The sequence below is a fragment of the Salvia hispanica genome, chromosome 3 (assembly GCF_023119035.1).
Source record: "Salvia hispanica cultivar TCC Black 2014 chromosome 3, UniMelb_Shisp_WGS_1.0, whole genome shotgun sequence".
In the NCBI taxonomy this organism is placed as follows: domain Eukaryota; kingdom Viridiplantae; phylum Streptophyta; class Magnoliopsida; order Lamiales; family Lamiaceae; genus Salvia; species Salvia hispanica.
The window spans coordinates 48343962-48366079 of NC_062967.1; the positions used below are offsets into that span (position 1 = coordinate 48343962).

A 22118-nucleotide genomic window follows, 5' to 3' on the forward strand; every position below is an offset into this window, starting at 1 on the left:
TGGGTGGATTCTAAGAGTGTGGAGGTGCTTCCTTTTATAGGAGTGTTCTTGTGCATTTTTGCTTTTTTTAAGATATTTTTCTTTCATGAATTGGCACGTCACGCTAGCTGATTAGTTGATCATATTATTTTAGTATGTGAATTATCTGAGTTGATTTGGACCAATACGAATTATTGATTCCTGGAGGCTGGAGCTATGAATTTAGTTCGATGTTGTCTTTGGATTTATCACTTTCAAAACAGTTGTGTTGTGTGTTCAGAGCTCTTCCACGCATAATTATCCACTTCTCATTTCAACAAAATGGTGTATTTTCGCCCCCTAACTAAAAAACATAAGCTAATAAATTAAATACTCCAGTAAAATATTTTTCACTTACACTTGTAACGGTTTGGCTTGAAGGCTACAATTATAACTATATGATCATGAGACTTAATCTTACAACTCACTTGAAATTTGAATTAACCATCATGAGAAAAATTTTAAGAATAAAAATATTTCTTAATTAGTTTTCCATTTTTCCTTTGTTATCTCCAGGAAATGTAATACTCCTATATCCATTTATGAATGTAGAGTAAAAGCATAAATTATAGCACAATTTACGGAAAATTACAGTTAGAATAGGATAATGAATTTTGTCTATTAATAACACGTGATCACATGTTTCTATCATTTTCTTCGTGAAAAGATATTTTCCAGCCACTCGTTATGATACTCCTATATATGATACCTCCCCCCTCAAAATATATATGTGAGACCTTATCTTGTTTTATATTTTGTATTATCAGTATCTTTTAGTTGATTAATGGTATATATATGTGGATTAACTTTGAGCTCATTCTTTTGAGTTATGACATTGCGAAGATCAAGTATTTAATCTGATTTCATTAAAAGGTTCCAACTTCCAAGGTCTTTATGTACTCGATTTTCACCCAACGTAGTATTTCTTCATCAAAATATTGAGTCAAGCTAAAGCTACCCATTTTAATTTCAAAGAAAACTGGACCATCTTCGAAATTCCACCATGTTTTGGAATCAAGGGAGTCTCAATCCATCATGGATTCATGAACTATGCCAAAATTAAATGGAGTGTGAAAGTATTAGTACTCCACTATTTTTCCTAAACCAAATTAGGTGTTCTTTAGAAAATATTACTAAATTTCATTTAAAAGTCTAATTAATTAATACACAAAAACCAAGCCCACTCATAATATTATTCTCTTGCAAGACTTGGATGAGAACGATCGTGCATATTCTGCAATCTGACGTGTTTGGCTCTTCCTAACTTGACAAAAGTTCGTTGTAACACTCGAGATGAAGAATATATATGAGGAAAGAAATAAGTATATGCTAAATAAGAAACGTCATCTTCAATATTGCCAAATAAAGACAAATTAACTCCATTAGCCTAAATTATTAACTTGCTATTCATTTCCATGCATAACTCGTCCATATTACACTTGACAAAGTTCTCTTGGGACGGGCGACATATGCAGTGACGACAGATAAAGACAGTGGTGAAATGATTTAGTATATAGTGACAAAGTTTATTTTGTCAATAGTTTTTACATCTATATTCCATTTACTAAATTTATTTTGTTGTTCTTGTTATAAGATACTCGCTTTGTCCAATAGTGAAAAAAATGCAATTTATTATAGTGATACCACTTATATATTTTATCTTCTCATTTTTTTTATTTTTTCCATTTAACTTACTAAATAAACATCATTTAAAAAAAATCAGGTAGTGAAAAGACACGACTCACCTATCCAGAGATGGAGGGAGTAAAATTTTAACCAAATAAGGTGGACTTGGGAGTATGATTTGATTGATTTATTAAACAATAATTGAGTCACACAAGCTCACAGGCAAGGTATCAACAACAATTATTGCGTTCATATTTAAAAATATAAATAAGGTAAGTTGCGAATTATCTATTTCATCACTACAAGAAGTTTGCTATTAGATTTAAATTGCAAAAACTTTGTCGTCTATAAAGATATACTACTACGTACTACTACTCTATATGGGGTTCTAACTACTAACTTGTTTTAGACTATATTATCTCTAGCATAGGCTCTAAAGATATTGAAGGAAAATCTATTAAAATAAATTTTTAGTATAACAAAATTTTGGGACATTTCCCCGGGAAAAAACATATACTACTATAAATAAACGAATTTTGCCAAATTAAACGAGATTGTGCGTCACTTAGGAGTACGGCAGTCACATTCAATTTGTTTTGCAGATTTTGTAAGTATAAAATAAAACAAACCTGATAATTAAATTTTTTGATAATGTGTTCATATTCGAGCAAGTAAATGGTGAATTCATGGGTGGAAAAGAAAAGGGCAGCTGCCTGTGATAAGGGAGGGATGAGAAGCATTGTGTCATGCTTAAATTAAGTTGACTCGTTTATTATCTATACATATATAAAAGGCGAGTTTTGGCCTTTTTTTTGAAATATTTATATGTTTTGTCCTTATTCTGAAATATTTATAAGTTATGGACCAATTTGAATATTTTAAGTAACTCATGAATATTTATTTAGATATTTTAATCAGCATTTGACTAATTCTTAAAGCACTACAATGACTCATTGGTGGTTACAAATATTTAAATAGAATAATGAGCATTTAACAAATTTTGTAACCTATATTGTCTTGATTTTAAAATTATGATGTTATAATTCCATGATCTCTCATTTACTAATTTTGTACCTATAAAAGGCATAGAATTGTGGATGAAATACAATATACACACTAACAAAACATTCTTCATTCTCTCTCAAGCTCTCAACATTTTATTGCACATTTTAGGAACATTGTTTTGCTCGATTTTGGAGCCCCGTCAAGTTTATAGGTGCCTAGCAGGTTTGAGATGTTATATACGTTAGGAGGAAGTCGTTTTCATCTCTGGGGAAAATATGTCAATCCGAGAGCACTAACCGTGATGTAATTTGTCTTGCGGAAAGATGGTTTTTCTTGACTAATTTTCATTGTAATTTCCATTTCATTTATTGTTGTTTTTTTTTCCTTTGATTACAAAAGTTAGAGTACCGCGTGTATATGGTTCCAGAATTTTATCCCAATATTTCTTACAGTTCTTAGAAAGAGAAGAATTGTAACATCCTTAACTCAAACATACATAGTATTTATCTTCATCTTTACACAATTTATTATTTTTAGTAGAGAAATATGAAGGATTGTTTTAAACATATTTTTCAAAAATGTCAACACTTAATGTAGTCTCTTTATCATTGTCCAAATAATTGTGTTTGTCTCAATTCAATTTTAAATATGTTTAAGTTAATGTCTTTAGGTGTAAAATGAATTGAGGAGTATATATTTATTGAATTTTTATTACATAGCAGTATATTTTTCTATTTTAAATCGTATATAATTATATTATTTTTTATTTTAATTGATCGATTAACAATTTAAAATTGTATGACAAAAAAATATTCCGTCGTGCATCGCACGTGGGTTAAGACCAGTTAAGGTAAAGCACAAGTATTTAATTAATTGCTCAAAGTTTGATTTGATCAATTGAATTTATTACAAACACCTGGAGTATTTTTTTAGTAGAAGATATATGTATTTTACTTTGGAGTGGACTGGTGTAATTAAATTACCCTTTATTTTTCTAAATTGCGCTTCTACTTATTAGATAGCTCCACTGCTTGTAAAGAGTATTTTCCAACTATTCTTAATTACTATCTTAGACACCTAAAAGTTTAAGGATTAATATGCTGGAAAAAAGTTAGAGTACTACTACATACTTTATGTGAACATTATTCGTAAGTATCACTTTTATTTATTCATATATGTTTTTGTCATTTATTTAATTAAAATATTTAGTTTGATCATATTATTTTAAGATTTGTAATTGACAGCATTATTTTACAAGTATAAAAAATAAATATTTTATTTTATTTTATTTATTTGAAGTTATACAGAAAATGTATAAATTAAATGGCCACCTTTGTTTTTTATATTCTTTTATAAATTAATGATGTCAATGATAAAGAACAAAATAAATATACTAATATGGCCTAAATAAAAACGATGTTCACAGATAAAATGCCCACATATGGTATATATCATAACATTTCTCCCACATAGATGGTATACCTAAACTATTTATTAATGTACTATTTGAAGTCATTTCAGCAATAGACATATATTAAAATCGAGGTCAAGTTGAGTTTCAAGTTGAGTTGCAAATTGAGCGTCAACCGTGCCCTACATATTCAAATTTTAACTATTGCTACGTCATCACTCCAAACAATAAAAATACTATAGCTATTTGAGACTTTTGAGAAACGTGACCCTCGTATATTCTTTGGCCGACTCATTTAACTTTCAATATAATTTAATAACGTGTTTGCCTTCTTTTTCTAAATTTGACAGCTGCGAATTGAAATATTAAAGACCTAAAATAATAATGGAGAGCAAATATCTGATGAAAGAGAGTCATAATTGGGGGACGATATTCCCAAAATTAATTCATACACTTTATCTCAAAATGTTATAGTAGCGCAATTTCTCTCGAAGAGATTGGATAAAATTATTTTTTTAATCATAAATGAAAAAAAAAAAATTAAAGACCGTGTTATCTTTGGATCTGTCACTTTACTATTAGGCCAACACATACTAAAGTCCATTTTAATTAGCTTTGTCCGGTAATTAAGAGAATTTGGTCAATTAAAGATAGTGAACGTGTATGTGTATATATAAAGCGTAAAACTTTTAAAGCTAATTTCTTTGCAAAGTTCATTTTTTTAATTTTGAGGTCTTTCTTCGTACCACGTGACAAATAGATAACTTTCTTATAAATAAAAATTAATATATACGACTCTATTGAATTGCTTTGTTGTATCAATAATATACTCCTTCCGTCCCATAATAGATATCATACTTAGGGAATGACATGAGATTTTAGGAGATGTTGTTTTATGTGTTAGGTGAAGAGTGAAAATAATATATTTATATTAATCTGAGGGAGACTTTTTCTAAAAGAGGAAATGTTACATTTTTTGTGGGACAAACTAAAAAGAAAAGTGTGACATCTATTATGAGATAGATGGAGTAATTTTTTAAATGAACTAATGCGTACCCTATGTTGTAGTATTATTTGTTTTATCTTGTGAGTACATGACAACTCGTGACTAGCAAGTTGCGATTATGGTTGTCAATCAAGCCAACATGCTAGCTATATTTTTGTAACGAGATACTTATATTCTCATCAAAATAATGCAAAGAAACAAACAGATACACTTCCTTACCCTTCCGGTGGATCTTTATATCTTGAGACACAAATTATTACGATAATCAAGCTGCTATTCATATAACCAACCAAGAATCAATTAGTATCTCACTAGAGAAAGAATTTAACAGTTGGAAATAGATTGTCATTTGATCTCAGATCACTTAATTTGGTGCTGGCTTTTTGTTTGTAATTGCATGTTCCTACCAATTACTACTAGCTAGCTTGCTGAGTGGTGGGGGACAATGCAAACACTTTTTGTCTTGGTGTCTCACACTTGGGTCTAGCGAGTGGGCAACACCACGCGCTGTGATTGGAGGAGAAGGGCGCAACGAGCGCGTTGAGAGCTCGTTCCACCCCACCCCTGCAACGCGGTCTGGCTGCTCATTTTTATGTGAGAATCCAACACTTAAAAAAAATTAGTAGTAGTACTATTATTCACTTTCGCATGAATCTAAAATTTTGATAATCAAATTGGTTAGTGCTTGAGTTCTCAATTTATAAATAGGTCGATTGATTCTAACACTATATTAGTTGTCAAGAATTGTGACTTTTGGAATTTTTTGTACTTAATCTTTTTTAGTGTTAGGGAATCAATGATCAATTACTCCACTTTTTCTAAAAAAAAGTTGTTTTAAACTTGAAAAGATACTCATCACAAAGCTTCTGATTGGACGGGAATCCATAGCTAGGGACCATCTATGCAAGAGTCAATTTTTGCTAAAGTAATTGCAAAAAATCTTGTTGAAAAGTGGTACCAACATTTAAGAATAATGTGACAAATTCGTGAAAATGAGTATATACTCTAGCTGATGGTATCTTCGTTGAAATGAATATTCACTAAATGGACATTTATTATTTTTCCCTATTCCATAAAAATAGACAACATTTTTCATCCTACACAAAATTTATTACTTATAGTTATTATTAATCAACTAAGCATAATATTAATTAAAGCACGTTGCAACAAGAAGTGCTATAAATTAATCTCTCAGAACACGAGTTTCAATTTTATTTTAGAATTTATACTTTTTATTTTATAATTAATATGATATGGTAGCTGGTATCATCTTTGGACATATCATATAGTATTATTCATTAAATAAGGAATCCTTTTTATATTACATAGAATATGGGAAGAATGTGAATAGAATCACGTTTTTATTGTTAGGACAAGTGGCAAAAGAAGAATCATATATTTCTCTTTTCGATTTAAGAAATCAACAATGTAGAAATTTGAGATGAATTTATGAAATCAAAGAGGAGACGATAATCTATTTAAAAATATTGGTACAGATACATGCCACACAATGTGTAGCTGCCCAACTAAAGAATCAGTTTTCCCATGGTGTTGACTTAATTGTGACAATAATTTATAAGTGATGTGGATTCGAGTTCTGACTTTTTATTGGTCGGTAACATCAGGACCCAATAAATCATAATCTACCTTTCTGATTATGAATCAGCTTTTCATTTATAACTTAATTATTCTTAAGTTAGCTGATAATTTTTGACCTGATACAAAAACTCAACATAAATACTTATGAAATTAAAGGGTTAGGGTTAAGCCTCATGCATGTCCTCATTGAATCGAACGGTTAGGAACTTTATAGTTTCGAATTAGGTTTAGCTTTGATTCGGATAAACTAATAAAAAATAATTATTATATTTCAAAAAATATTTTAGTTTTATCCTTTAAGTTCGTGTAAATTAAGTTTAAATCGAGTTCGTGCCATTATCCATTTTGTAATCGTGTCGTGTCAACTCAAAATATATTGTGTCGTTCACCAGTTCAGGTCATGTTCGAGTTTGAAGGTAGCAGGTCGTATTTCATGTTTAGGTTGAGAATTTCTTTAACAAGTTGAGTTCGAGTTTGGCCTAATTATTTGACGTGGTCGTTATTATATATATTGATCTGATAACGATCCAACCTGAACGATTTAGCAAACCTTAAGAAAACCCTTTATGACTAACATTTACTCTTTTGTACCCGCACTATATTAATTACCTCTATTAACCAATAAAAAGAATCCCAAATAATATTGCCTTCATTTTAACGATGCCACGAATTTGATTTTTTATTTATATACAAGTTGAAAACTTATCCAAAATATACCTGGTTTTCAATAAGTTTAGTTCTTTGTATCACGGACCTTAGTATTAAAATAAAGCTAAAAAGAGTGGGTGATGGATACTTAGAATATTTTTGATGGAGGAGTGACTATTACGTGCATATTCTGCCTTTTCATGCAATGCTGGCCCCCAGCAGTATCCACAGCCAACCAAAATATTTAATCATAAATTATTTTAAATTCAAGGGTGACCATTTTTTTCTATATAGTTGAATATTTAAACTACAATGATTGGTGCAATGTCACATACTTAGATTCAAATTGGAGCAGAATATTATTTCTCCGTATGCCTTGAGGATCTCCAAAAGCCAGCCTCTAGGCTGACGTGACAACTAGACTCTGCTTAGAATCTTTAAAAAATCCCTTTGCTTTGGAGGATAATAGGATGATAATGTCATGTAAACTGGCTCTTTGATTTTCAATACCAATAAATATGTGTTATAATTGATGAGAGAGAGTGAGAAAGTCTCTTATCCACCTTGTGAAGAAAAAAATAGATATTGTGTTAGGCCACGTTAGACGTTCAAGAAACGTTGTCATCGTAGAAAGTTAGGTTATTAGTAAAGAAATACTCCTACATTTATAATTACTTTTGTTTGTTTAATATAGTTAGGTTGTGTTTGTTTTGGTCATTTGATGTATTAATTTACTAATTTATAGGTACTTGGTTTGCACTTTGCATTGATAAAATTAAATTCCAAACTTATCGTATAGAAACTCCGGTGATCACCTTTTCCCTTTCTAGAGGCTAAAAAGGCACTTAGAGTGAGCTTGGCCGCTTTCCTATTTCGCTTTTTCACCTTTTCATGAATAGCTAGGTCCCCATGATCTGTCGCTTTATATTATGAAAAAGGTTTTATGATTTTATAATTTTTTATAGTATTTATTTGATATAATATAAAAATTAGAAGTATATTATATTATTCAAAACATTATAAGATACTGTTGGTATATACCGCATTTGTCATGCAATAAAAGTTCTAATTTGACTCATCACCGGATTTAAGAAAATAAAAATAAATAAGTGAAAAAAAAGTTAATAGAATATAGATCTCATCACTTTTATATTAGTCTTTAAATAAAATGTAGGTGAAATGAATTAATGGAATATGAAATTACTTATTATGTATAGTAGAAAAGTGAAAGGGAATTCTTGAGTGAAATGGACCAAAATGGCAAAAGAGAGAGAGCTGAAATTTTTTGACACAACACAAAAATCTGACACGAGCATGCATGAAGGTAATGAGTTTGAATCACGCCTTATTTGGTTTGGGTCTTTACCGGATCGACCCAAATCAAAACCCGATGATATCAGGTTGCATCAGTTTAGATTCGGATTATCCGTTAAGAAAATAAATTTTTTATTTTTTATTATTTAAATTTTTTTTATTATACTTTAATTTTATTATTAAAATTGTGTAATATTAGATTTAATTATATAATATCATATTTAATCAGGTAATATAGTTACTAGATCATTATTATGTGATGTCAAGTTAAATTGCATCGCCCTAAAAAAGACTTTGGGATATAGAATATTTAACTATGTTGTAATCAGAATAAAATTTATTAGAGTAGCATAAAGTATTTGAGTTCATTGATAATTCATTAACTGATAGAAGATTGATCAGGGGCTATGTATGACTCAGTTTGATAACTTATAGTCTTATATAATGCTTAAATATTTTTCTAGGAAGCCATTACTTAAATTATCGACGTTAGGTAACTGAATAAATCAAATTGACAAGGGTCGTCTTACCAGTGGAATAAATTATGCCATTTATTTATAAAATCAATATGAAGCTTAGGGGAATTGTCACATATATTTCGGTCCACGTAATTCCTTATCGTTACAGATTATGACTCCTTAATTATAAAATGTAAGGTAGCATGCTAGCCATTAGAATGTAATTAAAAAATTCAGTAACTTGTATTTTTATTGTAAATGCATTGTTAAATTAGCGAAAACAAAGTCATTCAATTTTGACTTACTCGGCTTCCTTTTTTTGTTTTATTTTGATTTTTTTAATTACTAATTTACTATGTAAATATTTATATTAGGTATAGAATACAACTAATTAAACCAACAAATGAATTGGAGCCACAAGTTGGCCGTCAGGTCCAAAACATTGCAGGCCTAGAAAGTAGAAGCCATACATATAACTAAAATAATTAAATGTTTGATTTGCTTATCTATGGCTAATATATTACGCTATGATTTTTCTAATCATTTTAGGAGGAAATGTATTAACTGTCATTTAACTATAAATAAAACTAAATAAACTTATTTTTCGCTTTTTTGCAATGCACTATTTTTATTAGATTTAAAAATTGAATGCGAGTGGGCATACTAATTATAGTACTTTCTTCGTCCCACAAGAATATCAACTCTTTCTTTTTTAGTCCGTCCCACAAGAATATGCATTTTCTAATTTTGGAATTTTTTTTCTCTCTGATGAGATGGTGGGACTCATTCTCCATTAACAATACTTTAATTACTTTTCTCTCTACCTCTCTCTTACTAAATTTTGCATTAAAACTCGTGTCAAACTCAAAGTGCATATTTTTTAGGGACGGGAAGAGAGTAATTATATAGCTTAAAGATGAAGTAGCATACCGTATAAAAATAGATTGTATGAGACACTAAATACCGCTACTCTGATCTCCTAAACTATCTGGGTACCAAATAAATAGGAGTTCTTATCACTGAATATTAACAAAAGGATAAAAGATAATTGAGATGGACACTTAAACAAAGAAATTATAGGATAAAGATTTCATTAATTTTCAATTGCATAACCTATTAATTCAATGTCTAGTTACATCAAAAGTGCTAGTTGATCACTTTTTTTGTTAAATCATAGACTAAATGTTCCAACCCAAGTTCCTCTATAGATTCCAAAATACACTTTCAAAAAGCTTCTCGTATCAATGCCCTCGACAAATTAGGCTCTCAAGTCTTTACGTGGGTCATCTGACCCCATCAACTATTGATCATGTAGCAATGTTTGTAGTGTGTACCTTCCATATCTACACATACATCCATAAACTAATAATCCCTCTCCGTTCCTAGAAAATATAAATTTATGTATGACATGAGTTTTAATTTGTAATTAGTGAAGTAAGAGAGATTAAAAAAAGTAAGAAAGAGAAAGGGAAAAGGTAGTGGAAGTAGTGTTATTGGATTGTGGCATCTGTATTATAAGTGTTGTGTAATTGATTAAAAACTTTTCATCTTTAGACTTTGTCTAATTTGTGGGAACGATCCAAAATGGTAAAACTAGTCTATTTTTGGGGACTGGGAAAGTACTAATGTGATGTTATAACGCACCCGAATCGTTCACGAAAATAATTGAAGCAAAATTTGAAAAGAATAATACTAGGACTATTTTTAATGGACACAGAGGACATGCTAGTAATTTTCAATAAACAAGGACACTGATAACGCAATTCCAAAGGAATACGTAAATAATGAAATAACAATATAAAACCCACATAGTCAAATCTCGTGATTCCTTAATATTAAGCACCTTCCTTGTTTTGCTTGATCTTCCTAAAATTTACGAGCAATATGTACATGGCGATCATGAAATACTATATATTGTGAAATTATGGAATATTATTTCTCTCATTATGCTCTAGTTCCGCAGGCATATTTCACAGTATTTGTAATGTTGGGGAATAGCTATTCGTGATAGAATTTGAGCTCCATGGGATATACTCCCTCTATCCCATTAAGATTATTCACTTTTCTTTTTTGTTTGTCCCAATCAAGATAATTCATTGTTAAAGATGGAAACAATTTTATCTTTACTTTATTCTCTCCACTTAACACATAAAATAAAGTTGCATAAATTCATGTGCCGCCCAAGTAAGGAATCGTCTTCCTTGAAATAGATGGAGTATTAAAGATTGACATCAAAAGAAAAGTTTATCTCTAAACTTTGCTCGGCCCAAATAACGGACTCAGCTGAGTCATTATGTTTCACTAAGTGACCCAGTCAAGTCATGATCTTTTTAGTTGCGTCAAACATTTATTATTTCACCACATAACTCGACAAACTCTTATATGCCGAATGGATAAAATATTGGTAATAACAAAGAAAAATATTGTAAATTCAAACAAATTAAGTTAAATCTAACCCTTAAATTAAAACACCGAAATTTACAAGTGAATAAGACTGACATGTATTTTAAGCATTTTTTCCTTTACTTTTTTTCAGCAACACATATCAAAAATCTTACACCGACCAAGCCATATATTTAATATTCACATTTTATTAATTATTCTCCAAAACGAACGAAAGATAGTTAAACAATATTCGATAGGAAGCATAACTAACATGGTAAAACATCAAACAAACCACATAAATTACTCTTGCACCAAAAAAAATGGCTTCAAATTTATACTAATTTTTAAAATTGATGAATGTTTTCAGAACACGGCATATGTTCCTAAAAACACAAATTCACTTTTTAATTGACATGTTATATTTGTGATTTTTAATTTATCTGATAATACATTTGCGTTTATCCGATGAAATTTTAGTGTTGAGAACATAGTTTATGATTTACATGAACACATGATTAATTCTAGGGGTTTAGGGATACACAATTTTAGTGTTGAATTATTAGTATTTTTTGTTTGCGTATGCCTTGGACCAGCACGGGCCAAGTCGACGTTCCAACAGGGGCTTGGTCACTGGTTAGTGTTGGACCACTGGCTCCACTAGAGTTTACAAGGGCACCATTTTGCAAAGTTAAGTGTCTGGGCTGGTTTATTCATATAAAATTAGTCATGTTCAGGCCCACTTTAATATGAAAAATTAATAATATTATGGGCTTCTACAAGATTCTAGATTAATACTGTCTAGTCCAGCATGTGAAAATTAGCATACTATTTTGTTTCCTGTCTTTGTATATAAACATCAAATTTTATTTTTCAGCTAGAATTATATTTGAGGATTTATTTTAAGTGTACGGGTTAGTGATTTGGGCTGATTCAATTCAAATTCAACCCAAACTAAAATCCAGCTCAATGATCAGTGATTTGGACCCAATACAATAATAATTAAAAGGAGCCCAAACCGATATCTGTAAACTTAGGCATCACAACAATGAATTGATTTTTCATTTCTAGAAGTTCAACATAGTCATTATTAATTTGGACCAATTCAATTCTTGCCTGAAAAGTACTACTCAGTATAAGTTATTTCTTTTTTAGCCCGTTTCTAAAAAATATAACCATTTTTATTTTAAAAATTTAACTACACTACCGCTACTATTAATATTACTTTACAATTATAACATTATTTTCACTATCATGTTTTTATTTGTCTTACTTTTATCGATTATGCATTCAAACTTCTATAATCTAACAGTGATATTACTAAAACCATTTTACTAATGAATTCATAAATTTGTAACTAATAGAGTACTATTATTATACTTGATAACTAAAATTGATCCAATTTAAATTTCTCAAAAAGTTAAATATTTGTGTGCACTAACTAACTGACAATATAATTTGAGATGATCGTAGAATAGTAAAAGTTTGATAGAATCCACAAATATGTATCGTATGTGATCATGATTATTAATTTGACGTTGAGTATTAGTAATTTTGTTCATTTTAAAATAAGCATAATATTAATTCTTGTGTATTGACGTAGTCAAAATTTGATCTCAATAGTAGAGTAAATTCGTTAACCTTGAATTTGATGATACTTATTTAGTCAATAACCAATTAAAATATGTGCCACAATTTTGCGGTCGTCGTCAACATGCTTGCTTTGCTGCTGCCTCCAATTCTTATTTCACCAAACTGAGAGAAACCTTTTTTTTGTACTGTAAAACCCTAAAATTCGATTATTGTGGAGAGAAATGAGCTCAGAGGTGTTGCTCAATTACGACCCTCCCGAGCTGAGTTTCCAATGTAAGTTTCATCGTTATCGCAATTTGACTTTTTCTTTTTCGGTTTCGATTGTAGCTTTTAATCATCTCATGATAATCGGTTGCTGTTATCGGGTTGTTGTATTTGCTCAGTTGATCAGAACAGACAGCTATCATCTTCTGTCCGATTGTTGAATAAAACCGACGATTATGTTGCTTTCAAGGTGGGTTTATTTGTTCTTATTCCGAATAATTGTTCATGATGTGTGATGTTTCGTTTTTTTTGTAAAAAAACTGTAACCTAGTTGTCTCTGTTTGTGGGCTACGTGTTCAGCTCAAGTCCACTAATCCGAGATATTATGTGGTTCGACCAAGAATTGGAATTCTGTTGCCTCAATCAACTTGTGAAATCAAAGGTTCTTATTTTATTGGTTAACTATTTCTTCCCAATGGATGTTAAGCACCAAGGAACCATTACTTTGAGATTGTTCCTTTTATTCTTGCATCATTTTGAAAGAACTCAACTTCGCACGTTTTGCTGTGACAGTGCGCGCCCTGAGGGAATCTCAGCACAGTCTGAGGTCCAAGGACAAGTTCATGATTGAAAGTGTAGCTGCAGCTCCTGATACAACCGTGGAAGATGCTCGGAAACTGGTAAATGCTTAATCTGATGTTCGCCTTTCCAATGCTTGTATTTTAGTAATTTTTAGCGACTACATGCTTGGCCTGATTCTGATGAGTGCTTCCAAATATTTTGGTTAAAAATATTTAATATGGATAGAGATAGTTCCCTGCATTATCATTAGTTATTCTTTTTGTTACTTGTTTATTTGCATAGACGTCTGTGGAGTAGTTTATTTTAGATGGGGCTAAGTTTCATTCTTTCAGAAATATATTGAGTTCAGCATTTGCTAATGGCCTTTTTGGAGGAGGTTTATTTTGTATTGGTAGAGATACTATTACTTTGATGAATTTGAATGAGTTGATACAACTTAATGAAACACCTAGTATTTCATTTAAAGTTAAAAAAATGATTTTCATGTTTATATGTTAGTGAACTTTCTGGTTCATTATTTTTGTAACTTTGTTGGTTTATATGGATTATGTAGTTTGATAAGGAGTCCGGACATCCTATTCAAGAGTTCATACTACGAGTCAATTACAGTAGGCCAACAGAATCTTCACCTGACACATCTGTCATTGAAAATACAGATGTATCTGCTCCTGAGGTTGGCTTATTAAAATTTTGAGATTTACTTGATTTTCAAATCCAGGATAACCACTTCATCCTTTTGTTGGTTACTCCAGGTTAATAGATCTCTTACGGAACCTCATGAGAACGGTTTACAGGTAAAAAATATGTTTCTCTCATGCCAATTTATTTTCCACTCCATGGGCATGATCTTGTTAGCTGGGATAGTGACTTGTGTTTTTGTTCGTTATTGCAGGTCACTAGCTCTGTCACTGACTCTCATGACTATAATTTACGGGTGAAAAGCCATTTTACTCTCACATATTGTTTTCTCCACTCACAAACATCAATGCACAAAGTGGGGATGATGACAACTTCTTTTGGGTTTATTCATAATGCAGGTCATCAACAATGTTAATGAACTTCGTCCCAATGGCGCACAGGTAGACATTCATTTTCTTGTATGGAATAAAAAAGTATGGGGGTTACATTCTTGCATGTTTGAGTACTGTGGTTGTTCCATTGAAGTCATCAACTAAATTGCTTTTAAAGTGTTATGAGGTTTCAGAAAAGATGCAATGATTCAAAAATCATCTGTTTAAACTTTTGATGAAGATTAAATCATGCATTAAGTTTTAGTTGCTATATGCATATTTACTCCTCACAATAGACTAAGTGTTGAGTGAACCAGTGAATTAAATTTGTTTAACCATTTAACTTTTGGGATTTTTATAGCTGTTTTTGTTAGGTTTCATGAGTGATATATATAATCTTCCTAGTCTTCCAATGCTGTAGAATGAAGTAGCAATCTATGTTTTTGTTACTTTTACCCATTTCTAGTTATTCTGGTTTATTTACGAAAAAAAAATAAAAAAACAGGACTGAAGATCCACTCTCAGTTATGTGTCTTTAAGAGCCTTCATGAATCTATCGACTGCACATATCGAAATAAGTCCAAACATTTCTTTGTGTATATTGTATTTGACCAGCAATACCGTGCACATATGTGGTGTAGGATAGTGTTAGCAGTTAACTTCACATTATCATTCTTACTAAGTGTCTTCTGATCCTTCTGCAACACAATGTTCAATGTATCTTGCAGGAAAATGATATCACTCGTAGTGGTGACTCAATTCTCGGGCGCTTTATCAGCAATTGTACTGGTGAATCAATTCTAAAGGAGGTCATTGGTAGCTTGCTGATATTAGTATTCTTATACCTCATGAAACAGACGATATCATGGATCTGGTATGTAACTCTAAGTCTATGTTTGATTCACATATATAACTGGGATACTATTGCCTTTATTCTCTAATATTTTGGACCTAGCTTGGCATTTAACCGAGGATTTTGCTTGGCCAGTGTTGAGTAATCTCCCGAAAGTGTTGTGCCTGTCTTCTTAGAGGATGTTTGGCTGAGCTTATAAGTCCTTAAAACAGCTTATAAACTGTTTAGGAGCTTATAAGATCTTGCAAAGTGTTTAGCAAAATGAGCTCCACAAAAAATAAATTCCCGAACCCCAATTTAAGTTTTCTTAAACTAACATTATATTCTTTTTTTACTCTCAAACTTAATATTCACTATCTACCTTATACGTTCAATTGTCCAAACATTTTCACAACTTATAAGCTCTTTAGACATTATAAGCTATCCAAAAATAAGCTTAGCTCTGAAACAACAGTTCATCATCATTAACCTACAAACACTTTATTTCCTTTTCTCTAATATGTAAAATTGCACATTTATTTCTTTTAGAAGATAGGTTACACTAAGCACGAACTGTATTATTCTAAAAGTGACTTCTGTTTAGTCCTGTGGGAAGGCACTACTATTGTCTCTGTCAAATTTGTTGGTTCTTTACATTCTTGGGGCATGCTGGATAGATGGAAACTCTCTCCCACTTCAACCATTATAAGCCTAAGTTGTAGTAAGATTTGAGTTTTGTGGTTGCAGGAGTCTGGTAATGTTTGTGGCCATGGTGATAATAAAGATGATAAAGAAATTGGTGTCTGATTCTGTTGAAGACTGGATAGTGAAAACACTTATACATATCGTTATGTATATTCTATTTGGGCGCAAGGAAAACACTGGCCTTACGTAGCACTCTGCCTTCTTGTGTCAATGATAGTGATAAACAGGGTTATGAAAGGAAGTATGTGTTCTATGTGAAGCTATGCCTGCATGTAAATTAGAAGCATTTGGAGTTTTGTACATGTTCTCTTTTAGATGGCGTATATTATTACAATGGAATGGACTACAGATAGTGATTGTAAGCATTTGCCACGAAATGAGAGACACCCGCACTGAAAGGTGGTAGGAGTACTATTTTTGCCATCATGTTCATATTTATTACTCTTGTTAATATTTATTCTTTCACTTGGATCATTATCCTGAAATCCATTTTATTCAAGTTTGTGCAGTTTTTTGTTCATTCAAGCTCTTCTCCTGATGTTGCGTGTTGTTGAGCAGTGCAGATCAAATTGTTCGTTACTTAGTTTACAATGATGTTTGTAATATATTAAGATCGAGAAACAACACCATTCGTTGCAAAATAGCTTCATATTTGAGTTTGTGTGGTTTGTTCATTCAAATGCTTATTTGAAGATCAACACCTGGAGTTACATTTTTTTCTCTGAGTATTGTGCAACCTTTTGACATAGATTTTTTTTGTGTGTGATGTTTAAGTATCAAACTTCACTATGGTTCGTTCATTTAAACGCTGAATTGAAGTGTAATTCCGAAAGTTTAAGTTTTTTAAAGCAATATCGCTACCTACCTTATTATGACGTGTCAAATGTAAAACTAGCATTATAAAAACAATATAATTCTCCTCAAAATAAGCATCAAATGGTTTGTTCATTCAAACACTTATTTGCAGCATCAAAACAAGCTATGATTATATGTTCTCACCCCTTATTACGATGTTTCAGATGTAATAGCAAATCTACTACTATTTGAGATTTAAATGGTTTATTCATTCAAACGCTTATTTGAAACATCAAAACAAGCTATAATTATAAGCTCTCACCCTGCGACCGCATTGTTGTTTGAGACGAGTTGAACTGAGCCGTTTGTGGAGAATTATTGTTAGAAGTGTTCATTCAGTTGGACATGTTATCCAATGCCGGGACGGGCCGCAAATGAGCGCAGCCCCAGGACCCTCCACCATCCCGAGTCACGTCCCAGGACCCTCCCTTCCCACCCCACCCAACCAGGCCCCTATAGCTTTGGGGATGGCCTTAGGGGTTCGAGCCCATGGGAATCCGTATCACCCAGCCCTAGAGCAGCATTACAGAAGCCTAGCTCAACTTTAACATAGTGTAAAGTTGTACAACTAAAATCGCGATGCAACAATTATTGACAAATAATCGAACTTACAAATTAAAGGGGTTACAAGTACATTTTTTATCAGGTTCAATTCTAAGAGAAATAAAGTTTACCATAGGAAAAATAACTAAACTAAACAAGTTCACAAAACAATACTGATTTTCTCCAATGCATACAATCTTCTTTGAATAAGATAAGGCGCCTCATCTGGAGCAACACTTGACATAGAGAGGTTCACAAAAATTTAATTAACTGATCTAACATCTAATAACAAAACTATTCAATGGGAAAAGGATAGCTGAGTTGTGATGAAAAGAGATACCGTTGAAACAGTAGCTGTAGCAACACAGGGTGGCAGACAGAGGTCTTTCAAAGCTACCGGCAGAGCTGCTCAACAGCCGTTACAATCTGCCCAGGTTGGACAACAGTCCACTCCTCCAACGTCCCAGCATAAGGAGTAGGGACATCCTGCGACGAGAGGCAAACAATTGGTGCATCCAAATAGTCGTTGAAATTCTCATTTATTGCAGCGGTAAGGCTGGCCCCAATACCACCTGTTCTCATGCACTCCTCAACGATCAATACCTTGTGTGTTTTCTTAATGGAGTTTCCAATTGTGTAGAGATCAAAGGGCTTCAAGGATCTAATGTCGATCACTTCTGGGTCATAGCCTTTGTTAACCAGAGTCTTGGCAGCTTGCATGACATGGTATCGCATCCTAGAGTATGTTAAGATCGTAACATGCTCACCGGGCCTCACCATCTCTGCTTCTTCTAGTGACACTACATACTCTTCATCTGGAATTCTTTCCTTTAAGTTGTATAGGAGCACATGCTCGAACAGAACCACGGGGTTCTCACTGCGGATGGCAGCCTTCATCAGACCCTTGGCATTGTATGGGGTCGAACAGGCAACCATCTGTATTCCAGGGATTGACTGGAAGTAGGACTCGAGCCTCTGTGAATGCTCAGCCCCAAGTTGACGTCCAACTCCTCCGGGCCCTCGGATCACAGTTGGAATCGTGAATTGCCCCCCTGAGGTGTAGTGCAACATGCCACAGTTGTCAGATATTTGGTTGAATGCCAAGAGAAGAAATCCCATGTTCATGCCCTCAACGACTGGCCTTAGACCTGTCATAGCTGCCCCAACGGCCATGCCAGTGAAAGAGTTTTCAGCAATGGGTGTATCTAGCACCCTCAGATCTCCATACTTGTCAGCAAGACCCTTGCTGACCTTGTACGAACCACCATAATGTCCCACATCTTCACCAAATATACAAACTCGAGGATCCCTCTCCATTTCTTCATCCAGTCCTTCTTTAAGGGCTTCAAACAACAGCACTTCATGCCTAGAAATATCCAAAATCAAAAGTTAATTGACATATTTCAGGTATCACCCACAATGCATCATTCAAGTATTTGGGATTGATCATCAGAGAATAATATGAAACACAATTGCAAATTAAAGAGATAAACATGATTGTGTCACCATATATAGATGTCTCCCAACACTGCAACAGCTTGAGTATAGAATCTCAAATGTGCTCACACAATTCCACCAATTGATTTAAAATTATAATTAGAAATTTATATTACATCGATTAGAAAGATCTTTAATGTTTAAAAGAAAACATGCACTTCAATGGAAAAATATTGCCACCCAAACTAAGGCCATTTTTTAACTTTGCAACCTAAGTTGTAAGTTGTTTTGTTGCAATATGTGGCCTGAACTTTTCAAAACGTAATGCTTAACAACCAGCAGCCAAAATATTCATTAGATGTCTATTATTTACTCTATCTTTGTCTTGTTAGAAGTTAAAGCTAATTCTTTTCTCACATGAAGTGCTCACAGTTGAATAAAATGTGCACATAATTGAGCTATACTCAGTTGATGGCGACTTATATACTAACTATTCAAATTCTCAATTAAGCACAATTAACATAAGTTAAAATAAACAGGCACCAGCTACCACTCATATAACAACAAAAATTGCAAATTTAGGGCTTAGCCATATCTGAATGCTTGACTGCAGTAAAATACTAATGTATATATGTGTAAAAGATTCCTAGTTGTAATTTTTGAATTCAATCTATCAAGCTACTGCACTTTCCAATAATTAACAAACTCTTAAAGACCATACCATAGCAAAGTCTGCATCCATGATTCAACCTTGTAGACAATCAAGCTAGGACATTATCAATTTATCATTCACGCGATAAGATTATACAACACAAACAAACTCATGATAGGCTTGTATTTTTCTATAACAATCACATGTACATCCATAATGCTGGACCAGGATACAAATTCCAAATACATACTATCATATAGTGAGTATGTGAATCAGGCATGACTCACAGTCTCACATCACTGCAAATTTCCAAAGATAATTGAATTTTCGGTTTTGTGTTGTGCAAGCAATGTATCAATCAACAGTCAACACTTATTATTTGTATGCTGGCTCTTAACGAAAAAATGAAAAGGTTTAGCCACTCCATATACAGTAAGAAGCCTATCTTTGATTAACATGGAAATTAATAACTATAGCCAGCACATGACTGACATTGCCAAAGGGAAGAAACAGAAGCCATATGCAAAGTTAACAACTAAAAACCTTACCCTGGTTTGGAAGCCGCTGATGCAGGATTTTCAGCCTGTGCCTGAATACCAAGTAAAAACCAAATAATTGCATTCTATGTAATGAAGAAAATGAACCAACAAGAAGTCCAACTACACAACATAATACTAACCGCAACTGCCTTGGTAGTGATTTTCCCAGCCTTGCGGGATTTATTAATTCGACAAGAGATCGGCCTCGCCTCAGATCTGATGACTGTGAAACCAACAGAACGTGAACAGCGGAATACAATGTGGAATCCTCAATGATTTAAAAAAATAACCAGACGCACTTTCGCAGGATCAAATTAATATATCTGACAATTCCCAATCATCATAACAGTATTCAAATTATACATGAGCAAAACTAAGATTCAGCTAAAAAAATCTAATAATTTCAGTTACTATAGTATTTGAACTTTTATATGAGCAAAAGTAAGATTCAGAGAGGGAGAGGTGATATACCTGGAAGAGAAGGAGGAGAGAGCGCAGGCGATTTGACGGCGTTGGCAGCTGCGGCCGATGAAACTCCAAATGAAGCTGCCATTGAAGCCTGTGTATCTACAAATGTAGTATGCGTTTGAAGCTGTGAGCGTGGAGAGAGATCGGAAGCAGGGTGGTGTGGCGGAAAAAGTGATTATAAAGGGAGAGAGAGAAATTGGGGAGGCGGAGATACAAATGCAAATAGGTGACCAGATTTGAGCAAAGATTCAATGCATATAGCAATGACGATGATTCCAATGACGATCCATCTGTATTTTCTTGCTCTTTGATTTTTATGTTAGCGGCATAGCGCTGTCACTGTGTATGCGGGAGAAATTGTAGGTCAAAATATCAAATTTTGGATTTAATTGTCATTATTAATTGACTTAAATTATTTAGTGCTATGTATTGTTGATTTTTTCAGCTATCAATTTAGATACAATTTCACAAAAAAGGGAAAAAAAATCAGTTAGAATAATTATAAAAAGTTCAAAGTTCTTAAATTTTTTACTGGTTTCTTTAGTTGCATGAAAACAAAAGGTTTAGGCAATTTTTACAATAATTTTTCCTCTTTTATACATTAAATATAGTATATCATAGGTAACAACTCAAATGTTTGATGGTATTGGTATACTTTTATAAAAGTTATTGACATTTTTAATTTACAAAATTTATATAAATCAAAATTTAATTTATTATTTTATGTATTTATTTAATTAGTTATAAAGAAAACGAAGAAATTGATTTATGAATTATATAAATTTAAAAATGTCAATAACATTTTTTGTAATATTCAAATCAAATTAAATATATAAAAAAAATAATATTAAACGAGCATCAAACAAGGATAATACTCACATAAAGTATGAATGATAGCATAATTTATCTATATTAATATGCACATTTTTTATTTTAATTTTTAGATTCATTGTAATGATACTTTGTTAAGAATAGACATACTTCATATCATTAATAAGCTCACCTGTTATTTACCTAACTTATAAAAAATACTATACTAATTATCTTTGTTCAATGACTTTTTCATATCTCTAGAATTGAGTCGAATTGAGTCCTCTAAGCTCAATCTATACTATATAAAAGTCAAATCCCCAAAAAGTTGTTTTTGTGCCGATTTTCATAAAATATTGATAAGTATATTATAAAATTATATCAGCATTTAATATACAATATTAACATATATATTAATATA

General features: G+C 32.1%; 2 protein-coding genes across 10 annotated transcripts; one reads left to right on the top strand and one right to left on the bottom strand.

Annotated features, from left to right (window-relative positions):
- The first annotated feature begins 13161 nt into the window (after positions 1–13161).
- On the top strand, positions 13162–17115 carry LOC125216173 (vesicle-associated protein 1-4-like). Of its 7 annotated transcripts, none has more exons than XR_007175367.1 (11): positions 13162–13333; positions 13444–13514; positions 13625–13706; positions 13838–13944; positions 14400–14519; positions 14599–14640; positions 14739–14780; positions 14884–14925; positions 15585–15730; positions 16436–16795; positions 16894–17115. XR_007175367.1 is itself a non-coding variant. In XM_048117815.1 (10 exons), exons 1-10 carry the CDS (start codon positions 13282–13284, stop codon positions 16985–16987), a joined length of 798 nt encoding a protein of 265 aa, XP_047973772.1. In that variant the 5' UTR covers positions 13162–13281; the 3' UTR covers positions 16988–17115. The 7 variants fall into 7 exon arrangements, 2 of the variants coding, with proteins under 2 accessions (XP_047973772.1, XP_047973771.1); XR_007175366.1 differs by having other exon boundaries at positions 16436–16792; XR_007175369.1 differs by having other exon boundaries at positions 16436–16792; positions 16903–17115.
- A 702-nt stretch (positions 17116–17817) lies between these two features.
- On the bottom strand, positions 17818–21203 carry LOC125208933 (pyruvate dehydrogenase E1 component subunit beta-like). 3 transcript variants are annotated; one of them, XR_007174268.1, is made up of 5 exons: positions 20891–21203; positions 20560–20642; positions 20429–20469; positions 18132–19157; positions 17818–18016 (listed from the first exon to the last, which is right to left on the bottom strand). XR_007174268.1 is itself a non-coding variant. In XM_048108466.1 (4 exons), exons 1-4 carry the CDS (start codon positions 20970–20972, stop codon positions 18185–18187), a joined length of 1179 nt encoding a protein of 392 aa, XP_047964423.1. In that variant the 5' UTR covers positions 20973–21202; the 3' UTR covers positions 17818–18184. The 3 variants fall into 3 exon arrangements, 1 of the variants encoding a protein (XP_047964423.1); XR_007174267.1 differs by having other exon boundaries at positions 17818–18027; positions 20891–21202; XM_048108466.1 differs by having other exon boundaries at positions 17818–19157; positions 20891–21202.
- Between the last annotated feature and the right edge of the window lie 915 nt (positions 21204–22118).